This window comes from Cryptotermes secundus, unplaced genomic scaffold (genome assembly GCF_002891405.2).
Source record: "Cryptotermes secundus unplaced genomic scaffold, Csec_1.0 scaffold446, whole genome shotgun sequence".
Classification (NCBI taxonomy): Eukaryota; Metazoa; Arthropoda; class Insecta; order Blattodea; family Kalotermitidae; genus Cryptotermes; species Cryptotermes secundus.
Window position 1 is genome coordinate 887,666 of NW_019731271.1, and position 15,476 is coordinate 903,141.

The 15,476-nt window shown below is 42.5% G+C and overlaps 1 protein-coding gene across 1 annotated transcript in view; it reads right to left on the reverse strand.

Annotated features, from left to right (window-relative positions):
* Positions 1-15,476, reverse strand: part of LOC111866813 (interleukin-1 receptor accessory protein) — a 140,306-nt gene that overhangs the window by 34,545 nt on the left and 90,285 nt on the right. The window contains exon 2 of the mRNA XM_023856096.2: positions 14,527-14,708. Within this exon, the coding sequence (XP_023711864.1) occupies positions 14,527-14,708 (182 nt within the window). The remainder of the gene's footprint in view (positions 1-14,526; positions 14,709-15,476) is intronic.

The following is a 15,476-nucleotide window of genomic DNA, read 5'->3' on the forward strand; positions in this document are numbered from 1 at the left end:
GAGAACGAAACATGTAAGGGTCTTAAGTTTTCATGTAGTAAAAAACTTACAGGTCACATTGGACGGAGTGATTTATATTTGTAATTGTTAGTGTGACGGACCAGAATGAAACAAATCAAACTCAAAGAAGCAACGAAATTCACCGTTCATATTTAATAATAAACAAGTTTTGAACATGAGAGAGAAGCAGTTCGTAGAAAACAGAAAATGTTGAAAGTATTATATCCGTACTTTTGGTTAAATTCAAAAGTGATAAGAACTCGACCTATGCCCTTTTTACCAAGCTAAAAGAATTATATAACCTAATATCCTTGTGTCGGGACAATTTCCCCCATCCGTAACGCGTGCCCTGGTGATAAGGGACATACTCTCACATGGTGGTGGTAACAATATTCATATTCTCATGAACATTCTGCTCAGCTAAATGACCGCGAAATTCACAATTTATATTTAGTAATATTCAAATTTTCCGAAGTGAACGGAGTTCATGGAGGTAGGCCTAGGCCCACTGGGGCTGTAGTGCCAAGGGGGAAAAAATATTAAAATTTTGGATATTAACGAACTGCACTTCGATTACCATTTGAAAAAAAAAAAAGTTGACGATCATATGCAATATTTCATCAGTTCCGTAATGACGTCATGTCTGACTTCTAAGGATCGATATCCTTCTTAAGCGCCCACAGCAGTTTCTAATACACGAATCCTTTCACAGAAAAGATCGTACTAAACAATATTTGCTACGGAAGATTTACCTCACATTCCTATTTCTTGTGTGTCTATTGACTGATGAGTCACACAACTTGTCCCTTTAATTTCCACTGCTGTTGCTGAACCCTATATGGCACACTGCTGTACACACGATGATACAAAATGCGAGTTTGAAAAGCGCTTCGAGAAGGTTAAATTAAACGGACATCTTTCGACAGATGGTTGGCATCCCTCCAGTACACACAGAAAGAACTCGTTCATCCATTGTTTATACATCTGAAAATTTAAGAGGCTCCAGTAATAATTCCACTAAAATTATGCAACTCCGCTCCTCCGAATCAATATCAATGCACCTCCCGTGAACCGAATAAAAAATGGCGTGAGCATTTCTTGGAAACTTGAAGCGTTCTGTACAGGAAACGTACAGCAAAGCCTTCGCTATCAGAAGGAAAGGTAGCCGATATTCAGGAAGATTTTGTGTGGAGTTCACGGACGTCGATCACACCCGCATCACGGTTAGCAAAGCGGCAAACGAATGCAATGTGCAGATTAGACTATGCAACCAATAGATTGTACTTCACCCGAAGATGTTTTCCGATGTTTTCCATCTGTCGGGTTATGCCCATGAACAGAATGTGGTAACTGGGGCAAAATGTTTTCCATTAATTTCAGAAACACGAACACGACATCTCGAAAATTATCGTGTGGTGCAGGTTTATGAACCATAAGGTCAATGATCCTTCCATTTCGACTATACGGGTTGTCGCTCCTCGTCATGGATGGTCATGCTGGAGAACTTCATGAAGTTTTCGGTGGAACGTCTGAAACCATCAATCATCTCCCAACAAATGACGCTCCACCGTAGTGGGCATTGCTGGACAATTCCCGGACCTATCGGTTAATCGTTACGGACCGACACGATGGCCATCACCCCCCCCCACATCAGACCCATAGCCTTCTTTGCGTGGCTCTGTAAAACACTAAGATGTCCTCCACTCCTGTTTGTGATCTTTACAGCCGTAGTGACAGAATTGATGTTACTGTCAGAGTAACTCCTCATATTTTCAAGCGCAACTGGCAAGAAATGAAGCATCGCTTCAACGTTCTGAGTGTGCACGTACTGAGATCATTATTATAATAAATTTGTCCCTGTTCTCAACTAATCAAGCACTACCTCATGAAGACGTATGGGAGAGTGGATGCATAGATCCACATTTTCTTGACCTTGGCACTAGTTGGAGGTGAGCTGTCAGCTTCACACCCCGGCGGCTTTACCCTAGGTGAAAGAGCCCCCGGTACCCATTGGATAGGAGGCTAGGCAGGCCCCAGAGCCTGATTCCCACCGCGGCGGCCGGGTTCGATCCCGAGTCTGGTTAAGTGGGATATGTGGTGGACAAAGTGGCGGTGGGGCAGGGTTTCTCCGAGTACTTCGGCTTCCCCTGCCAATCTTCATTCCACCAATTGCTCCACAATCACCCTCACCTATTATTTGGGGCTGGTTCAATAGGCCAGAAGTGGCCGCAGTACAAGGGACTTAGTCCCACCCCACTAGCAATAAATAAAAACAATAGGCCCCAGAGCCGGTCTGGACAACATGGAGAAGTGAAAATTGTTGACCCTAGCCGGACTCGAACCCCGGCACCTCGGTCGTCCAGCCAGCAGCCAGTCTCTATACCGATTGCGCTATCCCGGTGCTTCTGAGATGTGCACTGGCTGTCAGAAAGTCTTCAGCTTGCTCTAGGTATAGCTGATAAGAATTCACTGTATACGAGTATCATACTTGTTACGAACTAGGTGATGGGGAGGGTGCCATAGCGGTAACGCTACTGAGTCGTATTCGGGAGGTGTTCAGTTCTGGATGGACACCGATTATCCTGGCAAAATGTCTCTGTAGTTTCTTTTTTTCAGTCTCCCTGGGCAAATTCCGTGACATTGCCTATACTGGGCCATAAGTACTTCCTTCAAAATCCTTTCCAATTCATGTATTATCCATCATTTGATTTACCCGTAGTCTAGCTAGTGATAGCATTGTAAAATTACCCATAAAATAACCTGGTTGGCAGGTGTATTGCTAGAACGGTCTACAGATAGTAAAGTGAGGTGGGCGGAGCATTGAAAAAATTAATGCGTATAAAATCTTGGTCGGAAATCTAAACGGAAGAGATCAGTCAGAATATATAGGAGTATGTGCGAATAAAATACTAAGATGAATTATGAATAAATCCGGTGTTAAGATGGGTGCTGGATTCATCTGCTTCAGGATGGGTCCAGTGTGGTGTTGCTGTGAACACAGAAAACGAGCCTTCGGGTTCCATGCGACTATTAGCTTCTCATACACTCAGCATCGTGCAAGTACCTAGAACTAGTCTTTGGCTAAGTTTCTTGATTGAAAGTTGCGAGACCCGGCCGGCTGAATCGACTATAAATCATTAACAAATAAAGATTGATATTAGAACCCGAATTCATAATTATACTGTATGCTAAACAGATCAGCAGATGAATAAAACTGTGGGCAGAATATTATCAACAGCTTAGCGAACACCTAGGATACAACACAATTAAGCTCTACGTAAGAGTGAGTTGCAACAACACAGCGTAATTTCGTATTCCATAGAATTATTTATGAAAATATTTTTACTTTTCTGGCTCTTCCCGGTTTAATTTCATAAAAACTTTCGGGAGGATTAGGCAGTTCTGTACGCCAAACTAGAGAGAAGGGCATTAATCTTTTCCTAGAACCACGATACTACGATGGTTTGAGGCTTGGAGCATCAAAATCAATGATTTCTGGGAACTACAGATCATTTATATATCGGTGAATCGACATTTCATGCCAGTGTATCTGCTATAGTGTACAGCGGTGGGTTCGCGAAATATTTCAGTGAGTTTGTGGGTTATAAAGCACAATGTCAAAATTTTTCGGGGAAATAATGCTTAAATGAAATTAGTAAAACAAAATACGTGTATCACTAACGGCATTGATAGTGTTGCTCTAATATACTTAAATGTTTCGGTAAAGTATTATTTCTATCAGTCTGCTGCATGTTCCTGCAGATGAACTGTAGGTATGAAGTTTCGCTTCCAGATGGGAAGTCACGTTCAAATACACGTATTATACTGCGAAAAATCTGGCTGCGCAAGGCCAAGGAATTCGGGTCGGATAAAAAGAAATGTTAGATTCTGGGAGAGACAATTTTATTGAGCTATTCGCGTATACTTTACAGTGATTGAATTTAGAAACATTTCGTTTATTGTACATACAGTGAATTTAGCTTTGTTTACCAGTTTACGGCTTTGCGCTTCACAGCGGCCGGTGCGTCGCTTGCCGCGAGGCGCATAAGAATTTTGCCAATGAATCAGCATGCCTGATGGCCGGTAACGTTTGGAATGAAGGAAAATAATTAACTTATGCGCCACTTGAGGGCATTATGTTTCATGGCGAGCAGTGCGGTTCATGCGTGGGAGTTTGATTTGTCAGCAGTAGGCAGCAGTTTTCAGCTCCAAAAGCCATTTGTCCTCAGTTACAGTTTGTGAGCAGTGTGTTCCAACATGCTGCGGTATATTTTTGAGCAACGTGTATTTCTTTCGGTATGATGATGTGAAATAAGGATCTTATAGAAAGTGTAGGCGAAAATTTCGACGTAAATTTCGTGATGAAAGAGTTCCCAGCAGATAACAGTAATCCACACACGCCTTCCAGCCGTGCGATCCAACTAGCTGGGTTCATTTTTGCAATTGGTTTCTACAGTCTGTCAAACTTGAGGTCGATCCGCAATTGGCATTATTTTCTGATGAAGCGTGATTTCACCTGCAGGGATACACAAATATGCAAAATAATCGTTACCGGAGTTCACAATATCCACATCTAACTCACGATGTCCTGCTCCCTCCTGTGAAAGTTGTACGTGCCAGGATTGTGGTACCTGTGTTTTTAACGAAACAATTGCGAAAGATATCTAAGTGTAGAGGGACAACAATTTCAACACTTTTTGTGATCTGTGGATTGTAACTACTTCATTCCGAATGTTATCGGACGCCAGGCATGCTGATTAATAGGCAAAATTAATATGTGCCTCGCTACAAACGGTGCCCCAGTAGCCGCGAAGCGGAGAGGCATGGAACCGGCCAACAAAGTTGAAATCTTCCCTGTACTTCATTAAGAACGTTATCGGCCGTCAGGCATACTGATTCGTCGGCAAAATTCGTGTGCGCCTCGCAGCAGGCGGTGCACCGGTCGCCGTGAAGCGCAGAGCCGTGGAACCCGTCAACGAAGTAAAAATTCTCCCTGTAGAATGAAGAGTCCCCTTTACCCATACGAGTGGAAAGGTGCGCTCCAATTAAACACATATATTTTCTACATAAGTTATTTGCGATTTTGCATAACAGCAAATGTGTCTATCACACGTCACCATATAAATTTAACACAAACTATAATTACTGACAAGTTACTGTCGACACTCCACAGCATATCTTTCATTGCCATGTTCTTTGTTTTCGATTTTCTTAAACAATTTTATTTACAACAACAACAATATATTTACAAATTTATCTCAGTATAAAGATTTCGCGGTCCAAGATGAGGGCTTCTTATGATGCCATTAAATTCTGGTCTCTAAGTTTACGGAAGAAAAACTGTTCGTGGACAGCCCGATTCCTTACCACTTCTTCTTTCATTACTCCCAGTTCATACGCGTCTCAGAGATTGGGAAATACTGCTTCGATGCACTGATATATTGGGTTTTTGGACTTTATCCATCGTCCTGGNGCTTTTTTAATATTCGGAGAGGATCTAAGAACGGGAGAATACGATAGGAAGCACAGGAGAAGAATGAAGAAATTAAAAAAGGTAATAAGTGAAGAAGGTTAAATAGCGAAGGAGAATTATCATCATCAACTTTATGGCACAGACCGTCAGGCCGGTTAGCCCTGTTCCGGCACAACTGTCTTCCCACATCTTTCTAGGTGTTCCCATCCCCCTTCATCCTGCTGGTTTAGGGTCCAGGATGCATTTCGGTAATCTACAGTTTTCCATTATGTACATAAGCTGTAATGAATTTGTGAAGGAGACTGTAAGAAAATAAAGATTTGCTGTTTTTGTGTCATGTCCTATCCGTACTGTTCAGAAACGCTTTCCTCATGACCAAGATCTGAAACACTGTATATAGCTTTCTACAAAGAAAATGTTAGTGCCCGTAACAGTGTTGTCGGGGGATGGAAAGATTTCTTCCTACGCCCACTTTCGTTCTTTCCAGCTGAATGAGCCTCCTAGACTGAGAAATATTGTTTTGAAGTTTCCTCAATACATGGCTATTGATTAAGAAATTTAGGCACTGGAAATAGGGAGACAGGAAACTTGTGCCAAACCTGTGGACGTCATATTTATAAATGTTCATGCATTCTCTACGCAAATTGCATAAAGAGAACGCGTAAATGAGAAAATATACTCACCTACATGATAACGGCGGCATGTACTGTCTTCGCTCACTTGGAAACATGGATCGTTGGTTCGAATCCCACTCAGGGCATTGATGTTTAGTTTGTTTGTGTGTGTGTGTTTTTTTCTGTGTTTGTGTACAGGTAGAGGCCTTGCGACGAGCTGATCACCCGCCCAAGGAGTCCTACCGAATGTGTAAGATCTAGAAAACCGAAGTGAACGGAGAAGTTCGTGGAGGTAGGCCTAGGCCCACTGGGGCTGAAGTGCCAAGGAAGAAAAATGATAATGGTTAGTCATAATCTAGAACATCTTAATAAGACAATATTATTTATGTGCAGTGTAATACCCTACTGCTACCTAGCTCCGTGGTTTAAGATTTGTATATCCACATAAAGACTGCCTCTGTGGTCTAGTGGTCAGAGCCCCTGACTACAGATCCAGAGGTCTCGGATACGGATTCCCGGCGCTACCAGATTTTCTGAGAAATAGTGGGTCTGGAACGGGGTCCACTCAGCCTCGTGAGGATAACTGAGGAGCTACTTCAATGAAATAGCGGCTCCGGTCTAGAAAACCGAAATTAACGGCCGTGGGGATTTGTTTAGCTGGCCACGCGACACTATCTATCCGCTAAAGTTGGCACTAACTTCAACGATAAGCGGCGGTCGCTCGGTCGGTATAGTTCGCTTGCGGACTAAAGCAACGGAGTAAAAAATAAAAATCCGCACATAAAAAACCATGTAGACCAACGAAAGATGCGAAATCGCAATGATCAATTAAGCAAGCAATAAAAAATAAATCTTTGCAACCGTTCACTTTCGTCTAAGTACAATTACATATCCGCACATGTAAAATGCTTAATGTATCGGACCCGGCGGAAACAAGTCACATAGGTTAAACCTTTGTCAAAATGTGCTGAAATGATCAAGGATCACACCCGTTCCCTGGCTCGTAACACGAACATTTTCATGTATTATGCAGTGTGTATGCAGCTCGCCTATTATCTCTGGGTTTCTTATCGATTTTATGCCTGCCATATTCTAGGAAATGACGCTTATTGCTTCCCTGGGCCGTAACGGAACATTTCCGCGTAAGTCCGCCGTGCTTACGCAAGATACAGTCGAACGGTGCTGGGTGGCTTATGCGAGTACTCAGAATTCGATTTCGCCTCACTCTACCGGTTGCTTGTGTGTTTGTTCGCCACTACTCGCGTCAAAATGGCTGGGCCTATCTTCTAAAACGGATTCCGATATAATTATTTTTATTATTCTTAGTGGGGTGAGATTGAGTAAATTTGGTACTGCGGCCATTTCTGGTCTATTGTAACAGCCCCAGATGAAAGATGATGATGATCGTAGAGCAATTGGTGGAATAGAGACTGGCAGGGGAAACCGAAGTACCCGGAGAAAACCTGCCCCAGCGCCACTTTGTCCACCACAAATCCCACATGACCAGACCCCCGGCCTCGAACCCGGGCCGCCGCGGTGGGAAGCCAGCAACTAACCGCCTGAGCTATGGCGCGGCCCCCGATCTAATTTAGCACTGGGCTTATTAAAATTTAATTCTCAAAATAATACTCAATTAACGATCTTCGATAAGACAGGTAAAATTATTGTATGAAGTGAAATAATATCAGCTTTGTTACAGCTGATTGCAATTATCCTTAAATCTGCATACAGCCCACTGAAATTTCAATGGCAAATAGTCAGAAACAAACTTGTCAAATCATTAGTTAGTTAGTTATGTAGAGAGGGTGGGTTTCCCCATGCACCGCGACCAGTTTGATCTATTGTGCTTCCCTCTATGATATTCTACCAGTCTCTTTACGCTACCGATAAATGGTGCGTACCATCAGTCCCGCCGAGCAAGCGAGTTCGGCCACTTGCTTAGCGGTGTCTATAATGCTTCCCCCATCTATCAGAGGCCTTAGAGACTATTGTTGGGCGGGAAACGTCCTGGAATTTGGCTCAGTGATCCCCTTTGGGGATATGAGGTTCTTTTACGTGCCGTAAAGTTACGACACGGGACACACAGCTTAAAGTCCCTCCCGGAGGACTTGTTCCCTGAATTTTTCCGCCCTTAAAAATTCGACGACCTCCGCCGGGTATTTGAACCCGCGTACCACGAGTCATGAGGTGGGGACGTTACCTCTGGACTACGGAGGCCGCTGCACTTTGTCATAGTTAGTTAGTTAGTTAGTTAGTTATTTAGAGAGGGTGGGTTTCCCCATGCACCGCGACCAGTTTGATCTATTGTGCTTCCCTCTATGATATTCTACCAGTCTCTATACCCTACCGATAAATGGTGCGTACCATCAGTCCCGCCGAGCAAGCGAGTTCGGCCACTTGCTTAGCGGTGTCTATAATGCTTCCCCCATCTATCAGAGGCCTTAGAGACTATTGTTCGGCGGGAAACGTCCTGGAATTTGGCTCAGTGATCCCCTTTGGGGATATGAGGTTCTTTTACGTGCCGTAAAGTTACGACACGGGACACACAGCTTAAAGTCCCTCCCGGAGGACTTGTTCCCTGAATTTTTCCGCCCTTAAAAATTCGACGACCTCCGCCGGGTATTTGAACCCGCGTACCACGAGTCATGAGGTGGGAACGTTACCTCTAGACTACGGAGGCCGCTGTCAAATCATTAACTCGAAACGTTCTGGAAATGCGGCTGCATTTATGCTACAACACTGAAGCGGGGAGAATAATAATCACTAAGCAATGTCTGTATCTAGAAGAAATTATTTAGGAAAAGGTTACCACTCAAACAAACTTTTGTAAAAAAAATATTTTATCATTACGTTTTCTTTAACTGGAAACAGAGCATCATAACTGCATATTTCTGCACAACAGTTTCGAAGAGTAATCATAGCTTCTTCCGCCGGTGCGAGGAATGTCTACGTGTAGGGGAACAGCATTTTCCGCCGGTGCGAGGAATGTCTACGTGTAGGGGAACAGCATTTTCAACACCTGTGAATTGTAACTACTTCATTCCGAATAGGCATATTCATTCATTGGCAAAACACATATGCGCCTTGCTGCCGGCAGTGCACCGGTCGCCGTGAACTAATCAACAAAGGTAAGAACCTCCCTGTATAATTTTACGTGTACTTTGTGTGGAGTTAAGCTATGAATGTCACATTTGTGCCTGCATGATTCGTTCCCCAGACCACTAAATACTTTTCGATTAAATCTGGTAGGGAGGCTGAAACAAAGATTTCTCCAGGGAATATCATTCTAGCTAACGTTGAAGAGTGAACGACGTAAAGGTTTTATTACATGTTGCTGAGTAAAAATACCGACAGACTTTTTCAAAAGTCATCATAAGCCCACTTTCCACCCTTAAGAAAGTAAACTTATGAGACCACCCTGCTGTCTGTAGTATATGTTTGTATGTGATGTGTATGTAGCTCACTATTTCTTTTCTGAAGGCTATTTTCATGAAATCTGGCAGATACAGCTGTTTTATATAAAATCGCCATTCGATGTGCACCAATTTCTTTGGAGCAAGAACGTTTATATTAACGGGGCACCGACGAATGACGCATAACTCTTAAGTACCGATTTAATTCCATGGAACCACCAGTCGCCCAGCTATTCAAGAATTTGCTAACATTTTATGTAACCCGAAGGTTCATTACCTTATTAGCAAGATACTGCCACTGTGTCTAATCTGAGCCAGATGAAACCAGTCCATAACCTCCCCGGTCCATATAAATATTGTCATCTGTAGGGTGTTACGCGTGACAAAATAACGGGTTCTAATTCGGATTGGACTTATTACAACTTAAGTTAAAAGTTTTCTTAATTACCATTAATACAGCGCTATCGCTGATTTGCACACTTTCCAGTCCACCGCAGCACATGCACTAAGATTCTAAGTTTCCACTAGTCGTCTCCTAGCAATGGATCTCAACAGAGAAATTAGCACTTCAAATCACCACGAAGTCTTCTTGCTATTTCGTCTTCAATCACTTTGGAACCTCGGAACTAAAAATTCTTCTGGACTTACTCCTCCTTCTTACGACTGTATTCACTTCTCTTATAAGCATTCTGCACAGGCCCCATGGAAAACACCGCTCTATTGATGATGACGTCACCGCTTATGCGGAAGTATGTTTACCTAGCCGTTGCTTAAAAACGGGTTGCATAACTCTGTTGTTCCACCGCTGATCCGCGCGGACGACATAGAAAAAACAGCCTCATCTACTGCTGTGTGCTGGACCGTATTTACAGAACTGTTGCCTGGTAACGAGTTTATCAAATCCGTTACAATATTATCCTCCAACCTACTTCTAGTTTTTCCTAGTAGTCTCTTTCCTTCTGGCTTTCCCATCAAAATCCAGTACATTCGTCATCCATACATGCTACATGCCCTGCTCATCTCATATCTATTTACTTTATCGTTCTTCTTACTGTTGGCCAGAAATAAAAGTTATGAAGCTCCTCATTATGCAGTTCTCTTTAGCCTTCTATTATGTCCTCCCTCTTGGGTCCAAATATTCTCCTCAGTATTTGAGTACCCGGGATAGAGCAGTTGGTATAGCGAGTAGCTACGGGCTGGAGGGGTCGGAGTTCGAATTCCTGTAGGAGCAAGATTTTCCTCCTCTCCGCGTCGTCCAGACTGGTTCTGAGGCCCAAACTCCCACCTATCCAGTGGGTATCGGTGGATATTTCCCGGGGGTTAAGCGGCCAGGGCGTGAACCTGACTACTCGCCTCCAACTAATGCAGGTGTCGGTGCCAAGAATACGCGGACTATACAGCCACTCACTCACACATCTTCATGGCGTAGTGCTTAATTAGTTAAGATCGGCGACAAATTTACTTTCACATAAAAAATCCGCACGTTCAGGCGCTAGAGAGGCGCACATCCATTCATGTACACAGAGACGGCATTCCAGAAACTAATTTTTGCATTTTCCGAGGGGGGGGGCTCGAAACGTGTAAAGTAGTCAAAATCCCTGACAGATTTTTGTCGCGATCCAAGTACTAGAACTCCTGAGTACTACGCATATGGGGAAGTAGAAAACATGGGGAATGAGAGTCATGCACACGCTGCTCTTTTCTATTTAAAATCTGAGAAAATGTCGACGAAAACAAGAGTTACACGTTTACTACTTTCCTGTCACAAGCCAGTCCTTTCGGATGACATCGTACTTTGATATTTATTGCAGATTTCTCAATCTCGCCCCATCATATGCGGCGATTTTATGCCATCTTTAAACGCTGTTTATATGGCGCTGCAAACATGATTACAAATTGTAATCACTTGCAGTAAGTGAATAGTTTAGTTTTTAGTTTCTTTGGTTGGGGTGAGACTCAGTCCACCTGGTACGTCGGCCACTAATTGGCCTATTGTACCAGCCCCGGATGATATATGATGATGAATGTGGAGCAGTCAGTGGAATGAGAATTTGCAGGGGAAACTGAAGTACTCGGAGGAAACCTGCCCCAGTGAAACTTTGTTTACAACAAATTCTAATGACCTGAACTGGGCTCGAACCCGGGCCACAGCGGTGGGAAGCCGGTCAGTAACCGCCTGGGCTGTGGCACGGCCATCTCATACCATAAGAGTCGATGTGTATTTTTCTGCTGTTGCAGACAGAGGCAAAAGAAAACATCAAACTGCCTCAGTTTACAGTAGTAAAAAAGGTACTTCACAGATGAGGACAATAATTAACTGCTAAATCACGTTTAAAATCATACCTGTAAGATGCACTTTTATTCACACGACTGAGCCTCTGACTCAAAACGTTTGGGACCTACTGCTATTGACTAACAATCAGCAGCTCTAAGAAACGGAAAACGAATAACCTCCGTGCTTCAATATAGCGTTCTCCAACTATATTTCAAATGGTGTGTAGTTTTGGTATTGATTGTACTTGGCCTGGTGATTTTCCAGGAATAATTACGTTACGTACTCATACTAAAACAAAAGCAACAAAAAAAAGTTGAAGAGAAATCTTCATGACTGTAGGCAGAACTAATAAAGGAAACTCTCTTACTGGGTTCTGTTTCTTTTTAATCGTTCTTCTCTTTTTTTTACATGACTTCCGAAAAGTTTGCGAAATTGCAGCCATTACACGCTGTACATATGTACATGAGAGACACTGCATTGTGTTAACGATGAACTGAAAAAGATAGAACCTTGCGTGTTTCCCGGTTGCTTGAGCACAGCAGCGCTATCTACTCGCAGTACTGAGAGTACAAATACGCGTTTCGTTTACGGAAACAAGAACTGTAAAATTTGTAGTTTCATATGCGGTTTTCAAACTCGGCTATTTTATTATAATTAAGGCAAAATTTACATTAAAATGTCAGAATACGCCGATATTGTTAGCAAAGTACGAATATTTGTCGCTTTTGCATGCGTCCAATTCTTGCCACACCCCAATGAACATTTGGAGTCACAGAATTAAAACGTCTTCGCTTAAAAGTCCAGTGGTGTCCTTTGTGACCATGACAAAGAATCTGTTATATGAAAAAGAATATCTTCACAAGATGAGAAACTACAAAGAGTTAAAAGAAGACGCCGCACCAAAAACCCTGTTCGGTAGAGTAGGTTTGGGTTGGTACAGATTGAAACGAATAAGAGTTACGTTGGATATGGTAGGGCTCGGTATGATTGTGTTTGTTTGATTTAGAACCTCTCCTATCCTCCAGACTAAACTTCCTTCCAAGCATCGTTTAATTTACTACATAAAAATTTAAGCCGATTACAGCGGCCGTTCGTCATAAGACAAGAAATATCTTCGCCCGTTTGAACACTTGATTCTTGGGATCGAATCCCACTCGAGGCACAGCCGTATATTTTGTTGTTTTTTTTTTACTCCGTGCTGTGTTACGTAGACAGAAGCCTTGCGACGGGCTGATACCTCGACCAAGAAGTGCTACCAACTGTCTGAAAGATTCATGGTTTCAGATTCCTTCTGAATTGGAAGAGGGTCTAATTCGTCATAAGAAGAAATACATTCTATCGGAGGCATTTGCCTGAGCCTACACTGTCTACCAGGCGATAAGTTTCAACCGAAGTGTTCGCCAAATGATAAATATTTCACTTCCGTAAACTGCGAAAGAAATTAGAAATCTCATAATAACCCCTTAAGCCAGAGTCCGAATGCCGCATTAAAGAGCAGAATATAATTTATTTTGTTCAAAGCCTTCCAAGAAAACCGTACAACCTTCAAACTTTAATTTCAAGGTATTTTCCGACTGACAAAATTCTGTCATCCCGTGGGTTTCTTTCCCGCTTCTCCGTCTTCGGTTTGCCTCACTTATGTTTTATGGTGCATAAGGCGATCACTATGTAACGACAGAAAGTTGGTGAACGGGAATATATATTCATAAGATTACCATAATTAGCAAGCAAGTTATTCCATTATTTAAGTAGGCATACAAAAACGAACTCCGCGGCTTTAGTCTGCATTCGAACTATACCGACCGAGCGACCGCCCTTGCCGGTGAAGTTAGTGCCAACTTTAGCGGATATAGGTTGTCGCGTGGTCGGCGCAACGAACCCCCACTTAAAAAGAACGGAGGATTTTGCCAGCATTTATAAGTACAGACTTAAAAGGAAAGATGTATGATTCTTTAAGAACTTATCAAGCTCCGTTATTTTACTTAATTACGGAGTTCGTGGATTACAGCAGTCTGAAATGCAGTAGTGTGAATGCAGAGTTTCGTAGCGTTTGATGAAAAATGTTAAAACGATAAAACATACATATACACGCGCGTGTGTGTGTGTGTGTGTGTATATATATATACTCTAATTCTTGCAGGCCACTTCGAAAATATAAAATGGGGGGTTAATTTATGGAAAATTGATTTAAAAATACTAGCACAATGAGCTATTTTACCTGTTGTTTATTTTTTTTCCCACCTTGGCACTACAGCCCCAGTGGGCCTAGGCGTACCTCCATGAACTTCTCCGTTCACACCTGTTGTTTATACTGGTATAAAACTTGGCGTTATATACTAAGGGAAGGGAAATTGTAATGTGAGTGCAAACAGGGTGCCGAAAAAAACCGGACCTAATAATAAAGAAGTAACGGACGGTGGGAGAAAATTACATAATGAGGAGCTCCATAATTTGTATTATTCACTAAATACCGTTAGGGTTATAAAATTATAGATTAAATGGGTGAAATATACAGCAAGCATGGGAAAGACAAGAACTACAATATTTTGTAGCAAAACCAACGAAAAGACTTAAGAAACTTGGGCGTACATGATATAATAATATTAAAATCGACCTTAGGGAGATAGGATGTCTGGCTTTCTGTTAACACGGTAATGAACTTTTTGAGTTCCATAAAAGACAAGAAAACTCATAACTATTTGCTTCTCAAGGACTCTGCCCATGAGATAGATAGATAAAGACAAGACTTACCCATCACCGTGACATTAATCGTGTGCCAAAGCTCGTCTGTGTCATTTCTTACGAGACACGTGTAGTTTCCTGCGTCGGATTCGACCACTGACTTGGAGTAGATGGTTTGGTTCGCTGACTCTGGATACAAGATGAAACCGGACACTTCTCCAGGCCATGGGTACGGTCTTCCATTTTTGTACCTGTATCAGACACAAATGTTGGTCAATTACGATTACCTGGTCTCTCACCTCTCAAATGACGACATATTTTCTAGACTAGGTTTCCGAATTCACTTGAAACAAACAAAATCAAAGTACGAGAGAAGAAATGGTGACGGAAAGATAGCATGAGACAGAAATGAAGGGAAGAAAAGGAAATGCAATTATAGAATGGGGAGACGGGAAATGAAGGAAAATCCAATAAATAAAAAGGTGGGACAAATGCACCCATGGAGTGAAATCAAAAAGGTGAGTTTCGTTTATGAATGGTGTACGTGTATATGCAGTAGGCTGCAGTGAGCATACGGATAGCTACATGAGGGCGACAGCTGAAAGACAATGCTTTCGATGGCGCACACTCAGTGTTCATTATTCTCTCGAAATCGGTGTTTTTATGTAAACACTATATAGGACGCAGTGTAAGGGTAGGTATCCTGAAGATATTCATTCATTCATCAGTAATCTGTCAGATGACAGGTCCACAGCCTCTTCCAAAACAGTTTCTCCACTTAATGCGATCTACTGTTTTTGGAAAGATACTATCCAGGAATAGTGAAAATGTGGTAGTTTTTCCATTTGCTTTCCACATCGCAGTACAACAGCCGTTCAAACCACTCTGGTCACGCCTGTTGCTATACGAACTTGAACCATCTCGAGCATCATTTTCTCTGTGCTTCAAGTCGCCGCTGATGACGCTGCTTCCGGCATCAGTTTTCGGTGTCTCTCTTCGTCTGATGCCTACCCTTTGAC